The sequence below is a fragment of the Leuciscus leuciscus genome (genome assembly GCF_965113295.1).
Source record: "Leuciscus leuciscus genome assembly, chromosome: 13".
Lineage (NCBI taxonomy): Eukaryota > Metazoa > Chordata > Actinopteri > Cypriniformes > Leuciscidae > Leuciscus > Leuciscus leuciscus.
In genome coordinates, this window is record NC_138737.1 from 18,784,133 (window position 1) to 18,806,343 (window position 22,211).

A 22,211-nucleotide genomic window follows, 5' to 3' on the forward strand; every position below is an offset into this window, starting at 1 on the left:
CTTATTTTTTTGTGTATAATTATACGTTTCACATCATTCCTGTTGCCTCACTATTGCAATCAGTTGCAAATCGAGTCTCTAATGCAGAGCAATATTTGCAGTCGATGTCTATGTAGAGTGTTCAACATCAGTCACTTATAAGGTTCGTTGACTGTTAGGATGCTGTCTAAGTAGGCAGCAGACAGCGAGAGACAACAGGCTTTGCAACAGAACACGTATGAATATGGATGGGAGGTGAAAAGTTAATTATTCCCACTCTCTTGGGAATTGTGCTTGGTTCCCATTATAAATTATTTATTAAATAGCCTCGTTTTGCTATCTGTGCAATCTGTAATGTGATTAGAAGCCAGTTAGCCCAGCCAGATAAGAGTCGTCTGGCAGCAAAACCACTTTCAGAGATCACACACACAGTCAGACAAGTCCTTAAAGTTAATTTATAGGTTTTGAAAGGTACCGCTGTTGTTAGTGAGACACATTAGCCCTGGCCTTTGCTCTTTTCTAGTAATCTGCACTTTTCTGCAATGCATTTCACCTCAGGTTCACTTTTTCAGCCACCGGCTCATTGTCAGTGTTATGGAGATGGCATCAGTCTGAGCTTGTTAAGAGTTCCAGTAAATGTCTTACAGAACAGACTCAGTAGTCTCACTGTAGAACAGAGGTCAAAGAGGCAAACCCCAGACATTAGTGCTCCAACAGTTTGACAACAGCTTGAGTTTTGTATTTTGAGTGTGTGTTACCAATCTTATTCAATGATATTACATTTACGTTATCCTTTTCAATTTTTTATTAGCTGTACGATGTAAAAATGTAGAAATAGAAAATATTTCATGTTTATTTGTTTAACTTATCAGCTTGACATGAGAAATACTTCTGAAGTAGCAGCTCTCTTGTCCCAATTATTTAATTGCTTGTACTATCATTCAAAAGTTTGGGTAAGAAAGTTTTTTAATTATTAATACTTTTATTCTGCAAGGATGGATTATATTTATTAAAAGTGACTGTAACGATGTTGATAATGTAGATTTCTCTTTCAAATTTTCATAACTTTCTATTCATCAAAGAATCCTGAAAAAAATGTATCATGGTTTCCACAAAAATATTAAACAGCACAATTGTTTTGAACATTGATAAGAATCAGGATCTGATCTACATAATCTGAGGAAGCTAACTCCTCCCAGTCCACTTCATATCAATGAAAGATAAAACACAGGGAAAAATATAAGACAATTTCACACTTTTGAGAGCCCTCCAAAACAAATCAGGCCCTGGTCAAATATCTACTATAAGATAAATTACTATAAGTATTTGTGATGTATGCAAATTGTGTAGTTTCAGCATTTACCAGCAGGGGCTGATGGGGCCACAGTGATGAGCCAAACCTCAACACCTTGTATAAGCTGGAACAATAAACTTGACTTGATCCCAACTTTGTGCAGTTTCAAGGAAACACTAAACCATTATGACTACATAACATTTCAGGCAGATCATATAAAATGCAAGTCTGTAAGGAAATAATTAATAATGTTTTACGTTGTGGTACACAACTCAGAGCACAATGAAAGCCACCCTTTAAAGTGAGATAAAAGATGGAATACATGGCTGTCCTCCAAAACGTAGTGCTCAGAATAGTGGAAGCATTGTAAGACATTAACTATTGTTATTGTTCTCCCTGAAAGACTGCATGAGACAATGGAAGCAAATACAGTTCACAAATGGAAGGAGGGCAAGAAAGTTGAGTCACCTAGAGTTTGCCCGAGGCGTATAGGAAATGCAGCAATTTGGTTTAATGAAATTCTGTGGTCTGGTGAGACAAAAACTGAACCTTTGGCCCTCAAGGCTGTATTTGACTGAAACTTAACACTGCATGTTAGATTCAGCTCTATAGCAGGGACTGGAAAACTCATAAGGTAGAAGTGAAAAATGGATTGAGGTAATACAGAGGAATTCAGTAAGCTTCATATTCCATCAGCAAGCCTGAACATTAGCCACACTGTAGTGAGTTACATAACATAATGATAGCAATTTCAAAATGAACTTATACTCTATTATTATTCTATTTTTACAATTAATTTCTCTTAATTTTCTCTTTTATTTATTATCTATTATTGTTTATCTTGGCATACAAAGTTTTCTTTTTAATGTTTAATTCCCAAACAAAAGTAAAGTAAAATGGAGGACGGTTGATGCATGTTATCAAGTTGAAATCTTGTTTATAACTTGTTCTTATTAGATAAGGAATAGTTAAGGCCACAGTACTTAAAGCAAAATCGAAGAACGAACTTATGTGACGTCATTTCGAACAAAATCAGGCCAAGTCAAACTTCCTTTGGAGAAACTGTTGAGTCCGTTGAGGTGAGCTGCTTTATAGTAGAAAACGAAGTTGTGCTTCTGATGAAACGAGACACTGACACAGTCTGAAATAATATATTGCAAAAATAAATAAACAACTGCAAATCAGGCAGGGTCGCCTGGGAGTGAAAGCTTACCAGTAGAACAATGCTTTCATTTGACAATTGTATTCATAGGAACTAAATGCTGTGTCATTGTTAGTGCCTCTTCAGAGGTTCCTTAAGAACACACAGTGCCTAGGTGTAAATCATAAAACTTCACACAATAGAGTACGGTTTGAACAAGCAAGTTGAGCGTTTTCACCCCTTGAGGTTTTAAGAATTATTTTGGAAGATTTTAAACTAAATAACATGAAACTGCATTCACTTACCTCTCTTGCACTAGACTAGAGAGGTTTCAATATCACCAGAAAATATAACAAATCAGAAAATGTGTCATAACGTATCTGCTGGATATTTGGCAGCAGAATGCATCTTGTAATGGCTAGTGGTGCCAGCCTGTAGCCCCAAGGAAGAGCAGGGGGTGGGATAGGAATAGCAGTCCACTGGCCCATTTTAATCTGCCAATCAACTAAGGCCTCTGGGTAACACTTTACAATAAGGTTCTATACTTTCAAATTAGCTGTGCATTAGATATCATGAACAAACCATGAACAAGCATTTGTTCTTAATTGTTCATTGTTAGTTAATAATGTATAATCTAATGTTAGTGCACACAACATTTAGTGTTAATAATGCTGTATGGTAACAGTTTACAGTAAGGTCCTATTAGTTAATGCATTAACTAACATTAACTAATGAGTAATACATTTGTTACAATATTTATTCATCTTTTGTTAACATTAACAATGAACAGTATTTTGATTAACTAGTTTATGTTAGCTCAGGTTCATTAATATTAACAGAAACTTTTTATTTAAATAATGTATTAGTAAATGTTGGAATTAACATTAACTAAGATTAATAAATGCTTTAGAAGTATTGTTAATTGTTAGTTCATGTTAACTAATATAATTAATTTAGGTTAAATGGAACCTTATTGTAAAGTGTTACTGAATGTATTAGTGGCCTACTTTTAGAAATGAATTTCAACAAAGTTTAATAAAATCGCATGGTGTAAAGTGTTACTGGGTTTTGGGCACCTTGATGACAGGGCAATTAAATATCTTTCTTTTTTTTCACAGGATGGACGGATTGAGTTCTCAGAGTTCATTCAGGCCCTGTCTGTGACCTCACGTGGGACCTTGGATGAAAAGCTTCGCTGTAAGCAAGTATTTGATTAATAAAAGCCCATTCAAGCGATAATCAGTCATCGACAGAAGCAGTGAAATACCTTTGTGAGATGTGTCATAAAACAGGAAGAAGTCTTAAAATACTAAATCCCTGTAATGAATTTAATACATTCATTTACTAGATAACATACAGTGGCCCCAAAACATATTTGGACACTTAAGTTCCACTTAAAAAATCCATGCACTTCATTAAATAAAATATTAAACCAAGTGGCTTTTCCAAACAAATGATGCTGGAGCTTTTTATTAGCAATTCTTTATCATATAATTTTTTACATTATATCATATTGTCACGGTTATGTTATTTTCCATTGTATTTTTGTTTATGTTCCTTTGTTTCCTTTCAGTTTAGTTCCCATTTCCATAGTTACTAAATCCTCCCTGTTTGTTGCATAGGTTACTGATTAATCCCACCTGTGTCTTGTTTAGTTCTCTGTGCATAAGTACTCCCTTTTTTGTTCAGACCTCTGTCGTTTCTCGTCATGTTTTAGTGGCATGATTATTCTTTGTGTCATGGTTATTAAAGTATCTCATCATGCATCTCTTATCTACCACCATACTTGTGACAGAAAAACGAACCCTCAAAATGAGTAAACTTGAAATGGACTGCTACTCACATATCGGCCGCTCACTTGAGGAGTATGTGGAGGAGTTCCTGGAACACTATTACGATGCATGCTGGGACGATGAGACTTTGAAACAGCTCTTCTGGAACAGAATGGATGGCATCATCTGGCAGATGCTGCTGTTGAGGGAGGATCATCTTCCTTTCATCGAGTTCATCAATTATGCCTTGTGGGTTGCGGATCTTCCCTCACCCTGGGAGTCATTGAGGAAGACACCACCATCAACTCCAACTTTCTAGGACTCTCAAGACAACGCCCATGCTCCCACAGAACCAGAGCCCAAGCCTGCGTCCGCTGCATACCACATCTAATAACTACATTATGTGTAACCTAAAAACTACATAACCCAGTCCCACCCAATGTCCTGCCCACCCAATTGTCGCAATCCTCACCACTGGCTCCATCAAATTCCCTTGACTTACCTGCCCCGCTGGTGCCTCTCAGCTCCTCGGCTACGTCCACCACGCCAGCTTGTCGGCTCCACCTCAGACCCCCTCAACACCAGTGCGTCGCTGTGAAGCAGATCCCCTGGCTTCACCTTGGACCTCCAGTCCCATTACTCCACCTCAGCCTGTCAGCCCGGTCCTTCAGCTGGGCCTCAGCCCTCCACCCCTTCGGCTTCACCGGGTTCCTCCTTCCCTCAGGTTCCTGTTTGGTCCTCACTCTCTCCAGTGCCACCCCGTTCTGCCAGGCCCTCGCCTCGTTCCCTCAAGCCAGCAGCATTGCCTAGAACTTCTGGGTCTACAATGAACCGTCGCCCTCAAGGCTTTGCCGGGGTCTCGAAGGTTGAGGCTCCGCCTCTGTTGATCTGCTCCAAAGCTCCTCCCAAGAGGTCTGTCATGGCTCTGCATTGGCTTCTCCCTCCTTCATCTCCACCATAGGGTTTTCCGCACTAAGCTCTTCCATTTCTGGGAAATGGTTCACCAATGGTTCACCTTCCACAGTTCCTCGCCCATCTCCAAGAAACCCTCACTCTTGTTAATGGCGCATGGACGTTGCAGTCATGCCATGTTTCATTGAGTCCCCTCACAGACGACTGCTGCACACATATAAAAGTCCAGGCCCAGGACAGAATGAGGCGAGAGAAAAGGAGACGGAAGCTACAGCGGAAGCAAAAGCTACAGCGGCCCGACAGCAAGCTCGCTCCCCGTTCCCTCGATCTGCTTGCTCCTCCCCATCATGGCAGACGGCAGCAGGCCTGGCCTCCGGCGGCAACTTCTCCATCCCCTCACGGACGGCAGCCACCCCACCTCGACCCAGAAAAAGTTCACCAAGTTTTTTGTCTTAGCAAAATATCTATTGTAAATACAAGGAATGCAAGAAGTGCTGCACGGGGTGTAACTTCTGTATATCGGTGCTCTTTGGGTGTAGGGATGGTTTCACTCATAAGAAAAAACAATCCAAGGCACTCGAATATTAGTTTTTAGAAAAATATAAAAATATATAAATAGTATTTCGTGGCTAAAATGCGTTGTGGCCAATAAGCGTTCATCAGGGTGTGAGTAACAAACACAATCAGAGTTCTTTTAAACAGCAATCAATTAGTCACACGATGATCACCTGGTCATGCAGTACAGGATAAACAGAAGAGAGAACATGACTAAACCAAGCAATATAGATATATATAAAAAAAAGGTTTAAGTGTCTGAATACCTTTGTGGCCACACTTTTACACACTGGTTGGGTACTGCCCTCTTTCTCTGTTGACTCTTCACCCCAGGCATTGACCTGTGTTTGCACTCTGCATGAGTCGTAGGATTGTCTCTTTGCAGGACTCTTTGTTGTAGATGAGTGGAATGAAAAAGTGCTGTATGGGTGGGACGTCCCAGAGTCCTGGAGTGAAGAGAAAGCCATAGATGGCGAGATGAAAGAGTCACTCCTCACTGCTGTAATTGCTGTGCAAAGATTTGGCTCATACAAAGCATGCCTTCATCACTCAATCCTGCATCCATTATTCATTGCAGTGCTGATAAGCTTACATGTCTGCACTCTGATAACATTGCACTTCAATTCATAATCAAAACTCAAAGTCCAACAAGATGCCTCTTGGTGCTTTTTCAGGGTTTTCTATGTTGAACGAAATGTATTATGGCAAATTTAAACATGACCACTCGGTACAGTACACTTCATGGTCTTTATTTATAGATTTTTTTTATTTTTTATTTTAGGCACAAATCCCACATTTTATTCTTTAGATAACCTCTAAAATAAAATCAACATAGCATGAAAACCCTGTGCTACACACACCAAGCATCCTACAAGTCTTGTTTTAGTATTATTTATATACTATTATAGTATTTATTCATATTTTTTATTAACTTTTATTTTAATATTTTCAGTTTTCATTTAAATTTTAGTTAGTACTTTTTATGCTTTGCCATTTTCATTAGTTTTATAAATTTCTATTTAGCTTTAATTTGTTTTAATTCAGTTTTAATTTATGTATTTTTAGTACTTAAACTTATTCTACTTCAGTTATATTTTTCATTTCAGTTTTTCATCTAATATAATTTATTTCAGCTTTATTTCGATTAACGAAAACAATTTTTTATAGTTTTAATAATATCACTGGTCTGTATTGCTTCTTAAATTGGTGATTTTTATGTAAATGTTAAATACCAACCATTTTTTGAAAAAGAAAAAAATGTGGATGAATGTATATTTGTACTATATTTACGAAAAGTGCTATAATATTTCTACACACACTCACCATGATTCTTGTTACACGCTTTAGGGGCCTTCAAGCTCTATGATCTTGATAACGATGGATTTATCACACGTGATGAAATGCTCAATATCGTGGACGCTATCTATCAGATGGTGGTAAGTCACCATTTATTTCAGCTGTAATTACAATCGGATCATATGGCATTCATTTAATGAGAAAAACATCTCTCAGATGTCTTATATATTAATTACATTTGTTTTAGGGAAACACAGTGGACCTTCCAGAAGAAGAAAACACGCCAGAAAAGAGGGTGGATCGCATTTTTGCCATGATGGATAAGGTAAGGATATGTTCATTTTTGTTTTGACTGCAATCTCACCGATCAAGTTAATAATCCAAACCAAAAATTAATGTTATTATGCAGGGGACTGTTTATTATATTTAATTCATGGATTTGTTTAAAGAAATAACTTTAAACAATTTGGATTGTCCAACCAAAAATAAAATTCTGTCATCATGTACATCAAAACCTGTATGACTTTCTTCTGAGGAACATAAAATAAATTATATTGAAAGAATGTTGGTAACTAAACAATTTCGGTTGTCACTGACTTCCATTGTATGGACAAAAAATACAATGAAAGTCAATGGAAACCAAAAGTGTTTGGTTATAAACGTTTTTCAAAATATTTTCTATTGTGTTCAGCAGAAGAAAGAAATGCATAAAAGTTTGTAATGCCTTGAGGGTGAGTACATGATGACATAATTTTCATTTGTGGGTTGACTATCCCTTTAGAACTAAGGATTTTTATGCAGTCGAGCACAACAGTATTAGCAATCACCCATTACCAAACCCATTTAGAAAAATTGCTCATTTATAGTTCTGATTCAGTTTACTAACCGCATCCTCATCATTAATCCAGTGCAGGACAGAACAAGGATAGGGAATACGAGCTCATTTCTGTGGTAAAGCTAGCGTCACTAACGCTGCCCTCGGGTCTATAAACGCCAGTGTGGCATGCGCTACCGCTATCATTGGAGCCTAGCATAAATGCCAGCTCAAGCCCACTTCAAGCCCTGAAAGATGACATCAGGACTTGCTGGGGAATGTTCACAGAGATTGTATGCTCTCACCATAGCAATCTCAGATCAGAATGAGTATGGTTACTCTCCGGAGTTAGATAATTGCTAATGCTTCTTCAAACAAGTACCACACTGAGCCACATAAGGTGAAAAAAGCGTTTCCATTGCCTACTCTGCTATGAACGTTTCCTCAGTGGATCAGCCTGTTAGCACTTGCCCCCTGCTGGGCATGGGAAGCAACTTAAAAGTGTGAGAGCTTTTTCCTCATGCATAATTGAAAATCCTCATGGCTGTTTTTTTATCCTCTAGTTTGTAAACAGATACAACCTTTAAGTCTATTCCACATTATTTTAAAACCTCCATGCATCTGCATAAAACCACAAACAGCCTTAAAATAACACATCTAGTTGTTTGTACTCAACATTTGGGACAGTTGTGATTCTAAACAATGTTTGTTTGTTTACCCAGAATGCTGATGGGAAGCTGACCCTACAGGAGTTCCAAGAGGGATCAAAGGCAGATCCCTCGATTGTACAAGCTCTGTCACTCTATGATGGCCTGGTATAGTAGCAGCTTGCCTTAAGGAACAGGTATGTTGTATATAGAAATAGAAATGTATTCTACTTTCAGGCTATCTGTTGGTTTTATTAAATCCTTATAACTGATTTTAGTGTACTTATTTACTGATGACAATGTAAAGATAAGACTCACACATTCAAAATACAAGGCGTTTGTCCAAATTTGATGCTTAAATTAGTTATTTTGGAGCATCTGCCACTGAGTGCCTAGAAAAGCATTTAGAAAGAGATATCATATTGAAATTGGGTGATTGTTTTTAGATTTAGGACGTCCGTTTTATGTTCTAGAGCTTTATAGCCTTTGCTAAATGACAGATGACTTCAGTTAAGGCAGTAATTGGTTGAATGACACTATCGTTGTTATTTATGTGTTTCTGGCATCAAGGTCAACTGTGCGTCCATTTAATGGCCTTATCTTACCTCACCTCATGGAATTCATATTGCCACCTTTTTTTGTACATAAACACCTACAAGAACAGCACTGAGGCAGATGTTGCACATCTTTCAGAGTTGAATTTAATTCCTGAATCTCAACTGAATTTGAGTTGAGATAACAAAAGGAATGCACAATTATAATTGGGATTTAAGTAGAATAAAAAATTCAAATGAAATCAAAATTAAGAAATGAAATGAAATTCATATTTTTAATTAATATTATATTTACATTTATATTTATTATCTTTATGCCATACTTAACTCGTACAAAATTATATATTATATTATATTATATGTAGGGCTGGGGGAATTAACCTTAATCTTAATCGTTAATCTTTGCGATTAATTTGAGATGTTTAACGCGTTAAAAAATAACTAAATTAACGCAGTACTTTTTTTTTGCCTCATTTGAATGATTTCCTGTTGCGGCTGCTATTGAAAAGGCCGAAAATATGCCGTCCCGCTCCTCCGTGTTCGGCGATCAGGTTTCATTCTCACGCAGCTTTCATGAGCGGGTCTTTTCCGTTCCGTGTGTATGTGTGTGTGTCGGCGCGCTGTTGCGCTCTCTGCTCAATGTTCCGCTCCGTGTTTGTGCTGCGCGTTCTGCTCTGTCCTTAACGGCCCAAACCCTCCAGTCATGTACCGATCACGCACTGGAAAAGCAAAGTCCGCTCAAAAAGTGATATTTCTCAGTAGTACACTTCTGTTTGCAATTGCCCTACTGAGCTGGTATAGTCATGCTGGGCAACAATGGTAAAATGACCTGCTCTGATCACATGCTCTGGTAATAATAGCTTTGTAGGACTATATTTTATTTTGATAATTAAAAAAAAAAAAAAAAAAAATTGATTGTTGATTGATTATTGAAAAAGAATAATATATTGATATATTGATGTTTAATATTATTTTAATATAGGGCTATTTTCTCTTCCTTTTTTCCCCTGTGTTGTTTAATTTAATTAGGTGATTCTAAGTTTAAATATTGATGATTAAAAGCTTGGGGGAAATGCAGTTAATTGCAATTAATTACAGCAAATTGTGCAATTAATTAGTAAAAAAAATGTTATTGATTCCCAGCCCTAATTATATTATATTATATTATATTATATTATATTATATTATATTATATTATATTATATTATATTATATTATATTATATACATTTAGACTTCTTATATTGGTTCTTTGATTGAATACATAACAAAATTTAATTGTGTTATTATTTTATATTTATTAGGATTAAATGGAACTATATAATGATTAGATTCAAAATTAAAATGGTGTGTATTTTGTGGTGCTTTATGCAAAAATGTAAATTGTTTTGACACTATTGAAATTTTTGAGATATTAAGAAGAATATGTTGTATGTCTTACAAGTTGAGAAAAAAATGATATTCTATATGACAGGGGATAAATCATCAATGATGTAATTATTTATTCTTTATTATTTGTGTTGGACTTATGAAATTTCTGTATTGTGGTTAGTTTTTTAGAATTGCAATTAAGTAAATTCCTCATCCTTTTTAAATTCCATTTTGAACATCCTGTTGTTAAAAGGGACCAATTCAATTCAAATATCAGCTCATAAACAGAAACTGAGCCATTTCTAGAATAAAATTACCCAACCTGGTGTGAGCATTTTTTTTCATGGTTGTTGTACAGGTACTGCAAAGGAGCCCGTGTGGTGCCATTCCAAAATGCCATGCAAGGAGATGTCTTCTTCATTTGAACTCTCATTCTGGACACTTAAGACTGAGAAGTACTGGAGAGAAGAGTTCATCCTTATCTTCTCACAACAACAAACCACATTTCGGCATACAATAATGACAGAAAAGAAGACACTGTCATCCTGAAACGTGTGTGTTGTGTGTGTGTGTGAATGCTATACTGCAGGTTTCCATGGGATTTCCACAATGCTTGTTTTCTGCTGAACAAACACACTGGAGACTATATGGATGGCACTGATTGTTATAGAAAAGCACGCTGACGAACCTAAATTATAGATGTAAATATGTGTAAACATTTCATATTTTTTAATCATACTCTGCTGATATATTGTGGACGTGGCTCTTCATGTATAATTTAAGAAACTGCTGATATTTTATTTATTTCTTGTTTGCCTTGAAGTGTATGGATTGCAGCTGTTACAAGCCTCAACATTTTTAAAAGCCTCTTGGAATGAAAGACTTTAATCCTTTTTTCTTTTTCTTTGGAACTATGAATGTGAAAGGGATTCATCTATTATATTTGTGTTATGCAGCTCCCATTGTGAACAGTGTGCTGCTCATCCATTGCTGGCAAAACTCATTGCGAAGTCCTCAAGCTACTTCCTAAGCAAGGCACTGTAACCAAGCAACATGCTACACTGTTATTCCTGTACAGTTGCACCTCAGAACTGATGTAAGTACCTCTGTAATGGAGAAGCAAACAGTCCAGCATCTGCTAGTTTAAACTACACCTCTGTCTTTGTCTTTTCCTGTGTCGTTTCCCTGTCAAACAAAGCCATAGACTTGAACCATGACATTCTCCTCTCAAAGCAAGTAATTCGGTATGTGCTGGGCGGGTTTGAGTGGGACTCATGCTTTTATCAGTCGCTCTCTGGCTGATGATTAAATTTGAGTCACTGCATAATTGCCTCTAATTTTATTTGCCGTTGGTAAGTAAGATGGAGGTTTTAATATCTGATGTTTCCCTTTTGATATTTCAATAATGGCTGCTTCCATTTTCATCACTGTATGGTATGTGTAGAATTGTTGTGCTCACAATCGGACAGTATTCCAAAGGTGCATAGACCTTGTATTCCATCAGCAGAATGGATTCGCTGGCACTCTTTCAAAAGAATTTGCTGTGGTCAATGAATCCCTGATGTAATTAAGTCTGTCACCCAAAAGTGAAGTATAAATCAAATTCACCATACAAAACACATAAAATAGAGCGCCAGTCTCTGCATATACCAGTCTTAGAGAATCGAATCACAAAAGCATTGCACTTGCTCATTTACTGGTACAGTTATATTGCATTTAATACACTGCCTTGCATTTTACATATTGTTTTCTTGCAACCTTATGCTAAGCGGCTTTAAATGACTTCTTTTCACATCAGCCTACACTCCTCACCCCATAATGACAAAGCAAAAAACAGATTTGTGACAACTTTTCAAATTTATTAAAAAGGAAAAACTAAAATGAATACATTGCATAAGTATTTGTACCCTTAACTTAACTGAAGCACCTTTACAGCCTCAAGTATTTTTAGGTATGATGTGACAAGCTTTGCTCATCTGCATTTGGAGATTTTCTACCATTCTTCTCTGCAGATCCTCTCAAGCCCTCTCAGGTTGGATGGGGAACATCGGTGGACAGCCATTTTCAGGTTTCTCCAGAGATGTTTGATTGGCTTCGAGCCCATGCTCTGTCCATAAGCCACTCTTGCATTGTCTTAGCTGTGTGCTTAGGGTCATTGTCCATTTGGAAGTTGGACCCTCTGCCCTGTCCGAGGTTCTGAATGCTCTGGACTAGGTTTTCATTAAGTATATACTGTATATTTTGCTGCGTTGAGATTTCCTTCTACCCTGACGAGTCCCCCAGTCCCTGCCACTAAAAACACCCCCACAGCATGATGCTTCCACCACCACGCTTTATCGTTGGGATAGTATTGGTACTGGTGATGAGCAGTGCCTGGTTTCCTCCAGACATGATACTTGGAACTGAGGCTCATACATTTTGTTTTGTGCAAATTCCAAGTGGGTTTTCATGTGTCTACACCAGAACGGTAGAGTGTTGCAGTGATGTTTGTCCTTCTGTAAGTTTCATAATCTCCATTATGTTCATAAAGCTCCACCAGAGTGACCATCAGCTTCTTGGTCACCATTCTAACAAAAACCCTTCTCCATCAATTGCTTAGTTTGGCCAGAAGGCCAGCTCTAGGAAGACTCCTTGTTCCAAATTTCTTCCATTAAGAATTATAAGGCTACATGCTTTTTTTGTAGTCTTCCCCAGATCTGTGTCTTGTCACAATCCTGTCTCTGAGCTCTACAGGCAGTTCTTTTGACCTCATGGCTTGGTTTTTGCTCTGATATGCATTCAGCTGTTTGACCTTTTTTGAGAAGCGTGTGCCTTTCCAAATCATGTCCATTTAATTAAAACATCTTAAAGATGAACCTGCGAAATTGAAATACTCCTTATCTAAATGTAAGCATACTTATGCAATTTTTTCCTTTTTTTATTTAATAAATTTGCAGAGTTACCACAAATCTTTTTTTTAGCTTTGTAATAGCGTACCGCACGATATACGTCACCTTTTCTCATTAATATTCATTAAGCTAGCGACGGTTGCTAGGGGGGGGTCAAACTCGCGCGTGTCACTCATGCTAGACGCATGTAAACAGTTTACGGACGAGATGTCTACTGAGCTAAACCTGCTAACTCTGTCCGAGAATGATGTCCCCAGTGCCAAATTCACTGGTATAGAAGTAGAAGAACATACAAATATTCAATTGAAGAGATGGCTTGAGTGTAGAGGGCTGAAAAAGACGGGAAAAAGAGCCGACCTGATCCAGAGGTAGATTGTTATCGACAGAATTTCTCCCCCAAAAAACATCGCCTTACGCCACTGACAGTGACATTTTGCAGTTTCAACAAGCTATCTTTTACCACCCTATGTCCTGTCTGTCATATATACTATGTCCTCTGGTTGTCTTACGTCTGACAGTTGTTGGGGGGTTACAACATATGAAGGTGAATGGTTTCACGTTGCTGGCATTGAACTGGTCTTTTGGACGTCCGCACAAGTTGACCCATCGTTCACATTTATCCCTCTGGGTTTTTGGCTTCGGGAAACGAATAAAGAATACATCCTTCATATGTGGACGGTCATAGTGTCTGGAGTCGTTTCTGCAAGTTCCATAGCAGCAGTGTTTACTCGCCATGTTCTTATTTGAGGGATAACCGGCAGAAAACAAGCAGTACTAGCATGAATCATAAGCGAGCGCGCTTCTATGTTGACCCCCTTCCGGTTTACGTTGCTGACGTCACGCGGCCTTGCGGTCTAAAAATAGCACTCGTGCGGTTGATGTGAAAAAAGTAATTTAAAGCAGTTTAGCATAAGGCAGCAACATAATGTGAAAAAAAGGAAGGGATGTGAATACTTTTGCCAGGTACTATATATTAAAATGGCTCAAAACATGTTTAATCACTAGAGCAATTAAATGTATTCTATTGACAGCCACAGATTTTTACAGAAAGGAAAAAACGAAATTACATTGTAGAAAAATTAATCTATCACATCACTCACAGAAGGGAGCAGACAGATGGTAAGGTGAAGTGTGAGCAGAGTGATGGTACAACAACAGGAACTTAATGCACGTTATCAAGGAACTCTTCTACATAGTCCTCGATCGGCCGGCCATCTTGAAAGCGGGTGAGAAGAAAGTTAACTGGGTTTACTAGGAGGATGTCCATCCTGTGCTTTGTGGTCTGGTCTTGTCACACTCACAGAATGGAACAGACAGATAGTAAGATAAAAATGTTTGAGCAGAGTGATGGGACAACAGCGGGAACCAGACGATGGTGACTTGAATATTGATGGAGACTTAGCTGGTGATGGTGGAGCCGATGGAGGCTGAAGGGCTGAGGACTTCCGGGCAGTGAGTGATGGAGGCAGAACCGGTGGGAGAGGATGACAAGGTGGAGTCGGAGGTCTGACGGGCCATGGTGAACCTGAGGATTCAGAGGGACATGGGGAAGTCGATGGCTCTGGCAACTGAGGTGAAGGCAGGGACTCAGAAGGGCGCGGTGGAGACAGAGACAGAGGACCAAGGAGGAGTTGAAGGGAGTGAGGAGTCCAACGGAGCCAGAGGGGACGAAGGAACGAGGTGGAGCCAGAGGAGTGCAGTCCAGAGGTGAGGGCAGGTCGACGAACGACCATGGCGGATCCGGGGGACAAGGGAGCCTGGTGGAGCTGGCGCACTGATGGGCCACAGTGGAGACGAGGGAGGTAGGAGCAAAGGCTGAGTCAGTGGAACGATGGGCAGATTTAGAATCCTGGCCTCGGCGGGCGAAGTGAAAACCCAGGGATCCCCTGACTATGATGGCACTGAGGGCTGGTAGTCCCACAGTGAGCCCACCTCTCCAAAGGTTTTTTTGAGGGTGAGATGCGGGACTAACAGTGGACAGTGGAGATGATGGGGGCTGGAAGACAGGAGTAGGTGGGAGAGGGAGGTTTGGCAGGAGTTCAGGGTTGGAAGACTAGAGTCGCTTCCGAACTCAGGGTGAAGACGGGAGTTGTTTCCAGACTTGGGGCAAAGGCTAGGGGACCGAGGCGTGGTGGCGGCCATCTTGACTGAGGGCTCAGGAGGTGTAGTAGCGACCATCTTGACTGAGGACTCAGGAGGCATGGCAGCCGCCATCTTGGAATGAGGCTTTGGAACGGCGGCGACCATCTTGGGAGGCTCTGGAAGGGTGGTCTCGGCAGGACGAGACTCTGGAGTGGATTCCTCTATCGTATAAGGCGATCCTCATAACCATAGAACATCGTCGATGTACCTCTTCAAGGAACCTGTTGTTGCAGCTGCAGGAACTTGCTGATACAGGTGATCGTCCAGCCCACACCAAAATACAGTCTTTAATGTGTCCTCGTTCCAGGGTACTTCATGCGCGTGATCAAGGAACTCTTCTACGTAGTCCTCGATCGGCAGACCATCTTGAAAGCGGGTGAGAAGAAAGTTAACTGGATTCACTGGGGTTAGGAGGATGCCCATCCTGTGCTTCTTTGTGGTCTGGTCTTCTGTCACACTCACAGAAGGGACCAGACAGATGATAAGGTGAAAACAGTGTTTATTGAGCAGAGTGATGGGACAACAGCAGGAACCAGACGATAGTGAGAGGATAGTGACTTGATGAATTTTGATGGAGACTTAGCAGGTGATGACTAAAGTGGATTCTCTGCTGGATGAACAAGATGACTGAGATCTGGATGACAGATGGAAGACAGGGGCAGTTACATTCGTAGTAATTGACAAGACTAGACCCTGATGTGAGGGTGATGTAGGTTGATACAGGCTGTTTTGATGAGGGAGTGCAGGTGCAGGGAATCAGTATCTGGTGATGATCAGCAGCAGGTGTGGTGATGGCTGACTGAGTGCAGGTGGGGACAAGAAGGGATGCTGGGAAGTGTAGTGCAGACAGGTTACAGAGTTGATGACTGAGCTGATGACTGTGACATCACACAGTATAATGGGTTGTATAACATATACAGCTGTTTTTTGGGGGTCCTTGTCATCAGAAAGTTTAAAAACCTTTAATATATAGCACCATTTTAATCATGACTGGAGTTTCTTTCTTTTTTGGGATGCATGGCACCACTGTCTTGAAACAATTCATAAAGCCACACACAGGTTTAGGTATCAGCAAAGTCTTGTGATGGCTTGTTTTTGCCTCTTGAAAGTTTATGTCTAGCCCTGTTGTAATTGAGCTCTCATTGTGCATCTATGGCATGTCTCCCATTTCATTACAAGGTACTCAAGGCCGGTGGCCCAGTCAACGCGGCATTTGGGGCTTCTGAATCAGCAATAACTAGAAGGGTTCTCCCTGACTAAAGTAAGACAGACCTCACGCTCAGCTCCAAGGCTTAGTTTCCAGATACAGCACTAAATCAAAACAGACTTCACACCCTAGTCACACGGGAAAGCTAGAGAATAACAGAGAGTAGAGGAGGACAGGAATGTAAGTTTTGCACAGGCACAAATTGTTACATGAAGGGTCATAAACATGTTTTTTGCAGTGAGGTCTGGATTATTTATCCCACATTGTTAAGTGCAACGGGGTGATGAACCAGCTGTTTGGAAAAATTAGAAGACTTGGACGGAAGCAGGCAAACAGTGTGTTAGAGTATTTCATTTTAACAGACAATGTTTTTCTAATGGTAAACTGAAAATATGATGACTTTTTTTTGTCTTTCGATTAACATTTTTGCCCTCAGTAATAAAATATTTGAACCACTATAAAGTAAAAGGGATAGTTCACCCAAAATGGATTATTTACTTATGTCATTACAAACCTGACTTTCTTTCTTTCTTTCTTTCTTTCTTTCTTTCTTTCTTTCTTTCTTTCTTTCTTTCTTTCTTTCTTTCTTTCTTTCTTTCTTTCTTTCTTTCTTTCTTTCTTTCTTTCTTTCTGGAAAAGAAAATAATATATTTTGAAGGATGTTTCAACTTTGTTGATTGTATAATGAATGTCAGTGGTGTCCAAACAAAACAACATTGGACCCCATTGACTTTCCTTGTATTGACAAAAACCATAGAGGTATTTTTTTTCAAAATATCTTCTTTTGTTTTCCACAGAAGAAATAGTCATACAGGTTTGGAATAAGATGAATGTGAGTAAATGGTAACATAAATCAATGGTATCAGAATGGTATCAGAAAATACTAGGTAAAGACTTCTCCAATGGCCAAACTTTTTTAAACGACATGCCCATCCTAAAGATGAAATCATTTCCTACGTTAAGTGTCTTTGAATTGCATTGTGTCATTTGGCAAGGCTATTTGGGTGAGTCTTGATCATTTGACCAACCATGTGCTGACCTGAAAGCAAATGCCTTGTTTGTTTTAGATCGAATTATCACAAAAACAACATCTGTATACTGTCATAAACCCTATGCTATTAGTTTTTGGTGTAATTCCAGAAAAATATAATGGCTACCATGTAAATAGAACTAACTGCGAAATTTCGGAGGTAACAGGGTCATTGACATACCCCTTTCCTTCCTTTTTTTGTAATGTTATGTTATCAACTTGACAGCATTTGCTGCCCCCATATCAATTTAAAGCAACAATAAATGCTTGATGACCAAATGTTGCATGAGGTTTGATTGATGTATCTGAGAATTACTGATAGCAACATAATTTATCCGGATATACAAAGGGGTGAAGGCGTATCCGGAGTCTTTCCTTTCAAAAAGCATCTGGGATGCCTCTACTGGAGCCTTGTCATTTATGCCGCACATTAAACCGAGTCCAGAGAATTGCATGTATATTATTAGACGTGTGGCAGCTGAGTATAAACTCACTCTATTAATAAACCTAAAATTATTTCAACCCATCCATGCACTAAATATTACTCCCGAGAAGAATGTCAGGGAGGTTGGGGCTAGTTGTCACAAAAGCTTTTAGTATCTGTAATGTTTTAAGCCAAAGGTCTTGTTGTTTAGAAATGTATGTTTTCTATATTATTGTTTATTTTAGTTTTGAAAACCTCTTAAATTATAATAACTTGGGTGCATTCTGTCCTCTAAACACCACAATGGAATGGAAAGTGGTTTTTAGTGTGTTTAACAAGTGAACACAATAAAAACACACTGGCATATATTCTGACATAAGTCAGTTATTTTGTTTGAAAAGTTGAACTGTGTTTTTAGGACAAGGACATTTTTCATAAATGTCAGCTCAGGGTAAGTTATTTTAAATCATGCAAATATAATAAATGTATTAATTTATAAAAAATATTAATTTATTTATAAGTTAATAATTTCATTAATGATTTTGTTTCATAATTGTTTTACTGTTTAAATTGAGTTTACGAGCCTATAATAAACGGTTTAATGGCAGGTTAATTGGTGACAACATGCTCCGCTATTGTTTCATTATGTGTTGAATGAACCTTGAATGAACAAAATTCCGAGGGAAATAACAGTGGAACCACTTTCTTGTTGCCAAAACTTTAAGGTGTGTGTAAGGTATATGTTGACTTTCAAAATCAAACCTCATAGCCTACATATTTACTGGAATAAATCGTGTGACAACTTGGCCCGTTTTTACTATGCAGTGCCATCAATTCCTCCAGACATTGTTATTGTAATATACAATAGTTCCATTCCATCTCTGTCTCATGGCAGTTGGCACGAGTTTCTTGAGTGGCTCCCTGGTAAACTGGAGCAGGCCATGTGGGCTGGGGTTGGGAGTCACAGTCGGGTCAAGTTACACACACAAAAAATCAGGTTGTAAGGACTCCTCACACCCCTCCCCAACACTGCAGTGTTCAGCTCCAGAGGGTCCACGCGCTTCTTACAAGTTTTCTCCAAAACTCAGCCAAGGATGGGACAAGACATATGGAATTTACTCCAAGTAGCGTTTATCCAGTGCGAGTAGGATTATTTACACCGACCTTTTTATAAGAACTTTTATAAGAACGACTGGATTGAAGATTTCAGGGACAAGTTTTTTTTTTCTTCTTCAGGAATTAACTGATTTTCTTTATCTTTCTCCCTTAATCATCGGGTTTACATCTCTTACATTTTTATCATTCATGTTACGGTGATTTTTTTCTTCTTCATATGTTTGTTTGACACGTTTAAAATACGGGTCTAATGCATTTCAAGCAAGAATGAATAAGTTTCTTGCAAATTTCCTCATCTTGGCGCTGACTATCAGCGCGCGCTCCTCATCCGTTCCCCCCACGAAGAGTCACTCCGGCGCGGATGACAGCGCTTCAACACTGGCCTTTGTCTTCGATGTTACCGGCTCTATGTATGACGATCTCAAACAGGTGATAGATGGTGCGTCTCGGATCCTGGAGAGAACTCTGAGCCGCAGAACGAGACCAATCAGGAACTTCGTGCTGGTTCCTTTCCATGATCCAGGTATTACAAAATCCTATGTTTCAATCTTATGATTAATGTGAATTATAATTCATTCTTGTCAGTTACGTTGCCTTATGAAAGTGATTCCAAAGAATGAATAACTGCTGATCGAATATCTATGCCTAAGTTCCATATGGAGAAACGCTTGATAAAGTTTTGAGAAGTTTGTTTGGCCAAGCACTAATGTCAATGAACTAATTTGAACAAAGGTGTTTCACAAGGGCTGCTAGGAACATTTTCACCACCAGGGACCGCTGAAAGGTTGTGATCCGTACAAAATGAAAAGTAATTTAGAGAATGTAGAAGATGTTTTATTATTCATGTCGCGGGTAGCCCCCTCATGGGTGTCGCCATTAACATCACATGATCAGCCATGACTGAGTTAGGCCTACTACTTATACACCATGACAATAATAATATTATAATTATTTTATGTAATTTACTAATCGAAGGAATAGTAAAAAAAAAAAAAAAAACTGACAACCCACAGCTCCCATGTAACGAAAGGAATAAAACAAAAGATAAACAAATAGCTTTGGTGTGAATCTTCAAACCATGTCACCGTTTTTCAGTTTCTATCACTGTATGTTGTCCACGCTCATTAAATCTGTTTAAATCCACATCTGCTTACAGACTGCAGCGAGAGCACTGTGTTCTCAGGTACACTACAATCTAGCCTGGTTCAAACCAAGTATCTGTTAGCCTTAGGGGGGTAGGGTGCCCATGGAGCTGATGAGAAGCACATGTTGTCTGGTAGTATGTAATTAACACAATCACCCCCAGTCCTCCATCCAATTCTCCGGAAGAGTCAATCCAGCCCCCCAGTCAGAGGAGAGACGTCAGTGCTAGACTGGTAGGGGGGATGGTGCCAGTCCTTCCCTCACCTTTTAATGTAGCGTTCCCTTGAGGACCTTGTAAACCGCTGAGATCACAAAGACAGCCGGTGACAGACGAAAGGCAACACAACTTAATGGCCCCTCACAGCTGAGAGAGGGATGGAGAAAGTGCAGAAGATGAAAATGAATAAGGAACCTAAACCAGCCTTAGTTGGTTTGCTGGTCTTGGCTGGTTTAAGCTAGGCTTGATGCTCTCCTAAGGTGATTTACAGATGGTTTAACTGGTTTTTCTAATGCCCCAAACATCCCTAAACCAGCAAAACAGCTTGTTTATAGCAGAAAATATTCTTTAAAATATTGATATTAATGTTGATAAAATATCATAAATACAAGTTTATATATAATATAGTAAGCTGAAAAACCTTAGTTGGTTCTTAGCTGGTTTAAGCTAGTCCAAGCTGATTTAGAGATGGGTATAACAGGTTTTATGTTTAAGAATGTCCAAAACCCCTTAAAACATCAAAACAGCCTGACCATGCTGGGAGACCAGGGAATCATGCTGTTGATTTTTTTTTCTAAAATATTAATATTATTGTTGACAAAATATGATTAATATAATGTTATTTTATTATTTATAATATACTCTAATATAATAGGATTCAGCATTGGATCAGGATTCATAGGATGGGTAGGACCCATATTCATGTTGGCATTCAGTACTGAAGATCATAACTTAAAAGTTTTTTATTTTTATTATTATCATGTAATGGTGTATTGATCTGTCCTATTTGCTCTCAGAAGAAGACAGACTACCCCTCAGACATGGTCCAAATTTTTCTCTTCTGTCCATTCTCCCAAAGCACTGTCAAAATTGTAATCCTCCTCTTTGTCTTATATTTTTTAATAACCTTTAAAAGTAAGTCAGAGTAATAAATAATGTGGGGATATCAGACCCATACTCTGACCATAAACAATATATTTTGTGTATGCTGGTTCATCCATGTGCTGTATATTCAGCTCTCTAATCAATCAGATTCTGAGTGAGGCCAAATAAATGCCAAATTCAGGGAGGACACAATTCATCCTGAGACAAAAGAAAGGGAGAGAGATAAAGTAGAGAAAGGGGAAAAGGTCAGAGATTATCTAGCTGGATGATGACAGTCCTAAAAAATTAATGAATGAGGTTATGAACCCAGTTTGGTATCACATGAGGACTGCTGGAATTTTGCATAGTCTATCATTTATTTTCTCAGCTGTCAAACGTTTCAGGACAGTCATTTGTAACCGCAGATGTTGATGAGGTAGAATCCGGGACAAATGTGTTTCGTGATTGGGAGTTGGCTGGGTCTGTATCTAGAAAGAGACTTGAGACACTCGTTAGTAGGGTCGTATCTGAGGAAGGGACTTTAGTTGGACCTAATCCTCACTGTTTCAAATTCATTAATGAGGGTGAAGAAGGTTAATCTTTTCAAAACTCCTACTCCCCAGGGATTTGTTTGTTGAAGTGTTGTGATAGACTTTCCAAGCACTCAATGAAGGGTTCCAAAAGGACGGTAACCTGAACCTTCAGATTGTGCACACAGTTGATATTGTAAAATAGATGCTTCTTGATTTCTTTGTTTTTCCTCACCAGACATCGGCCCTGTTTCCATCACTACTGACCCTAAGAAGTTCCAGAAGGATCTTCAAGAGCTGTTTGTTCAGGTGGGCA

At 38.9% G+C, this 22,211-nt stretch overlaps 2 protein-coding genes across 8 annotated transcripts in view; both read left to right on the forward strand.

Moving 5' to 3' along the window:
- Positions 1 to 13,297, forward strand: part of ncs1b (neuronal calcium sensor 1b) — a 41,935-nt gene extending 28,638 nt beyond the window's left edge. For 4 of the 7 annotated variants that reach the window (XM_082188055.1, XM_082188057.1, XM_082188059.1 and 1 more), the window contains 5 exons: positions 3,533 to 3,611; positions 7,001 to 7,089; positions 7,197 to 7,274; positions 8,486 to 8,607; positions 10,693 to 12,330. In XM_082188055.1, the coding sequence (XP_082044181.1) occupies positions 3,533 to 3,611; positions 7,001 to 7,089; positions 7,197 to 7,274; positions 8,486 to 8,584 (345 nt within the window). In that variant the 3' untranslated portion in view covers positions 8,585 to 8,607; positions 10,693 to 12,330. The other 3 variants (XR_014210983.1, XR_014210984.1, XM_082188058.1) reach the window with 3 other exon arrangements.
- Positions 13,298 to 19,019: 5,722 nt separating this feature from the next.
- The window catches only part of hmcn2 (hemicentin 2), a 149,202-nt gene continuing 146,010 nt past the window's right edge, over positions 19,020 to 22,211 (forward strand). Inside the window, exons 1-2 of the mRNA XM_082187968.1 lie at positions 19,020 to 19,664; positions 22,134 to 22,204. Of these exons, the coding sequence (XP_082044094.1) occupies positions 19,409 to 19,664; positions 22,134 to 22,204 (327 nt within the window). The 5' untranslated portion in view covers positions 19,020 to 19,408. The remainder of the gene's footprint in view (positions 19,665 to 22,133; positions 22,205 to 22,211) is intronic.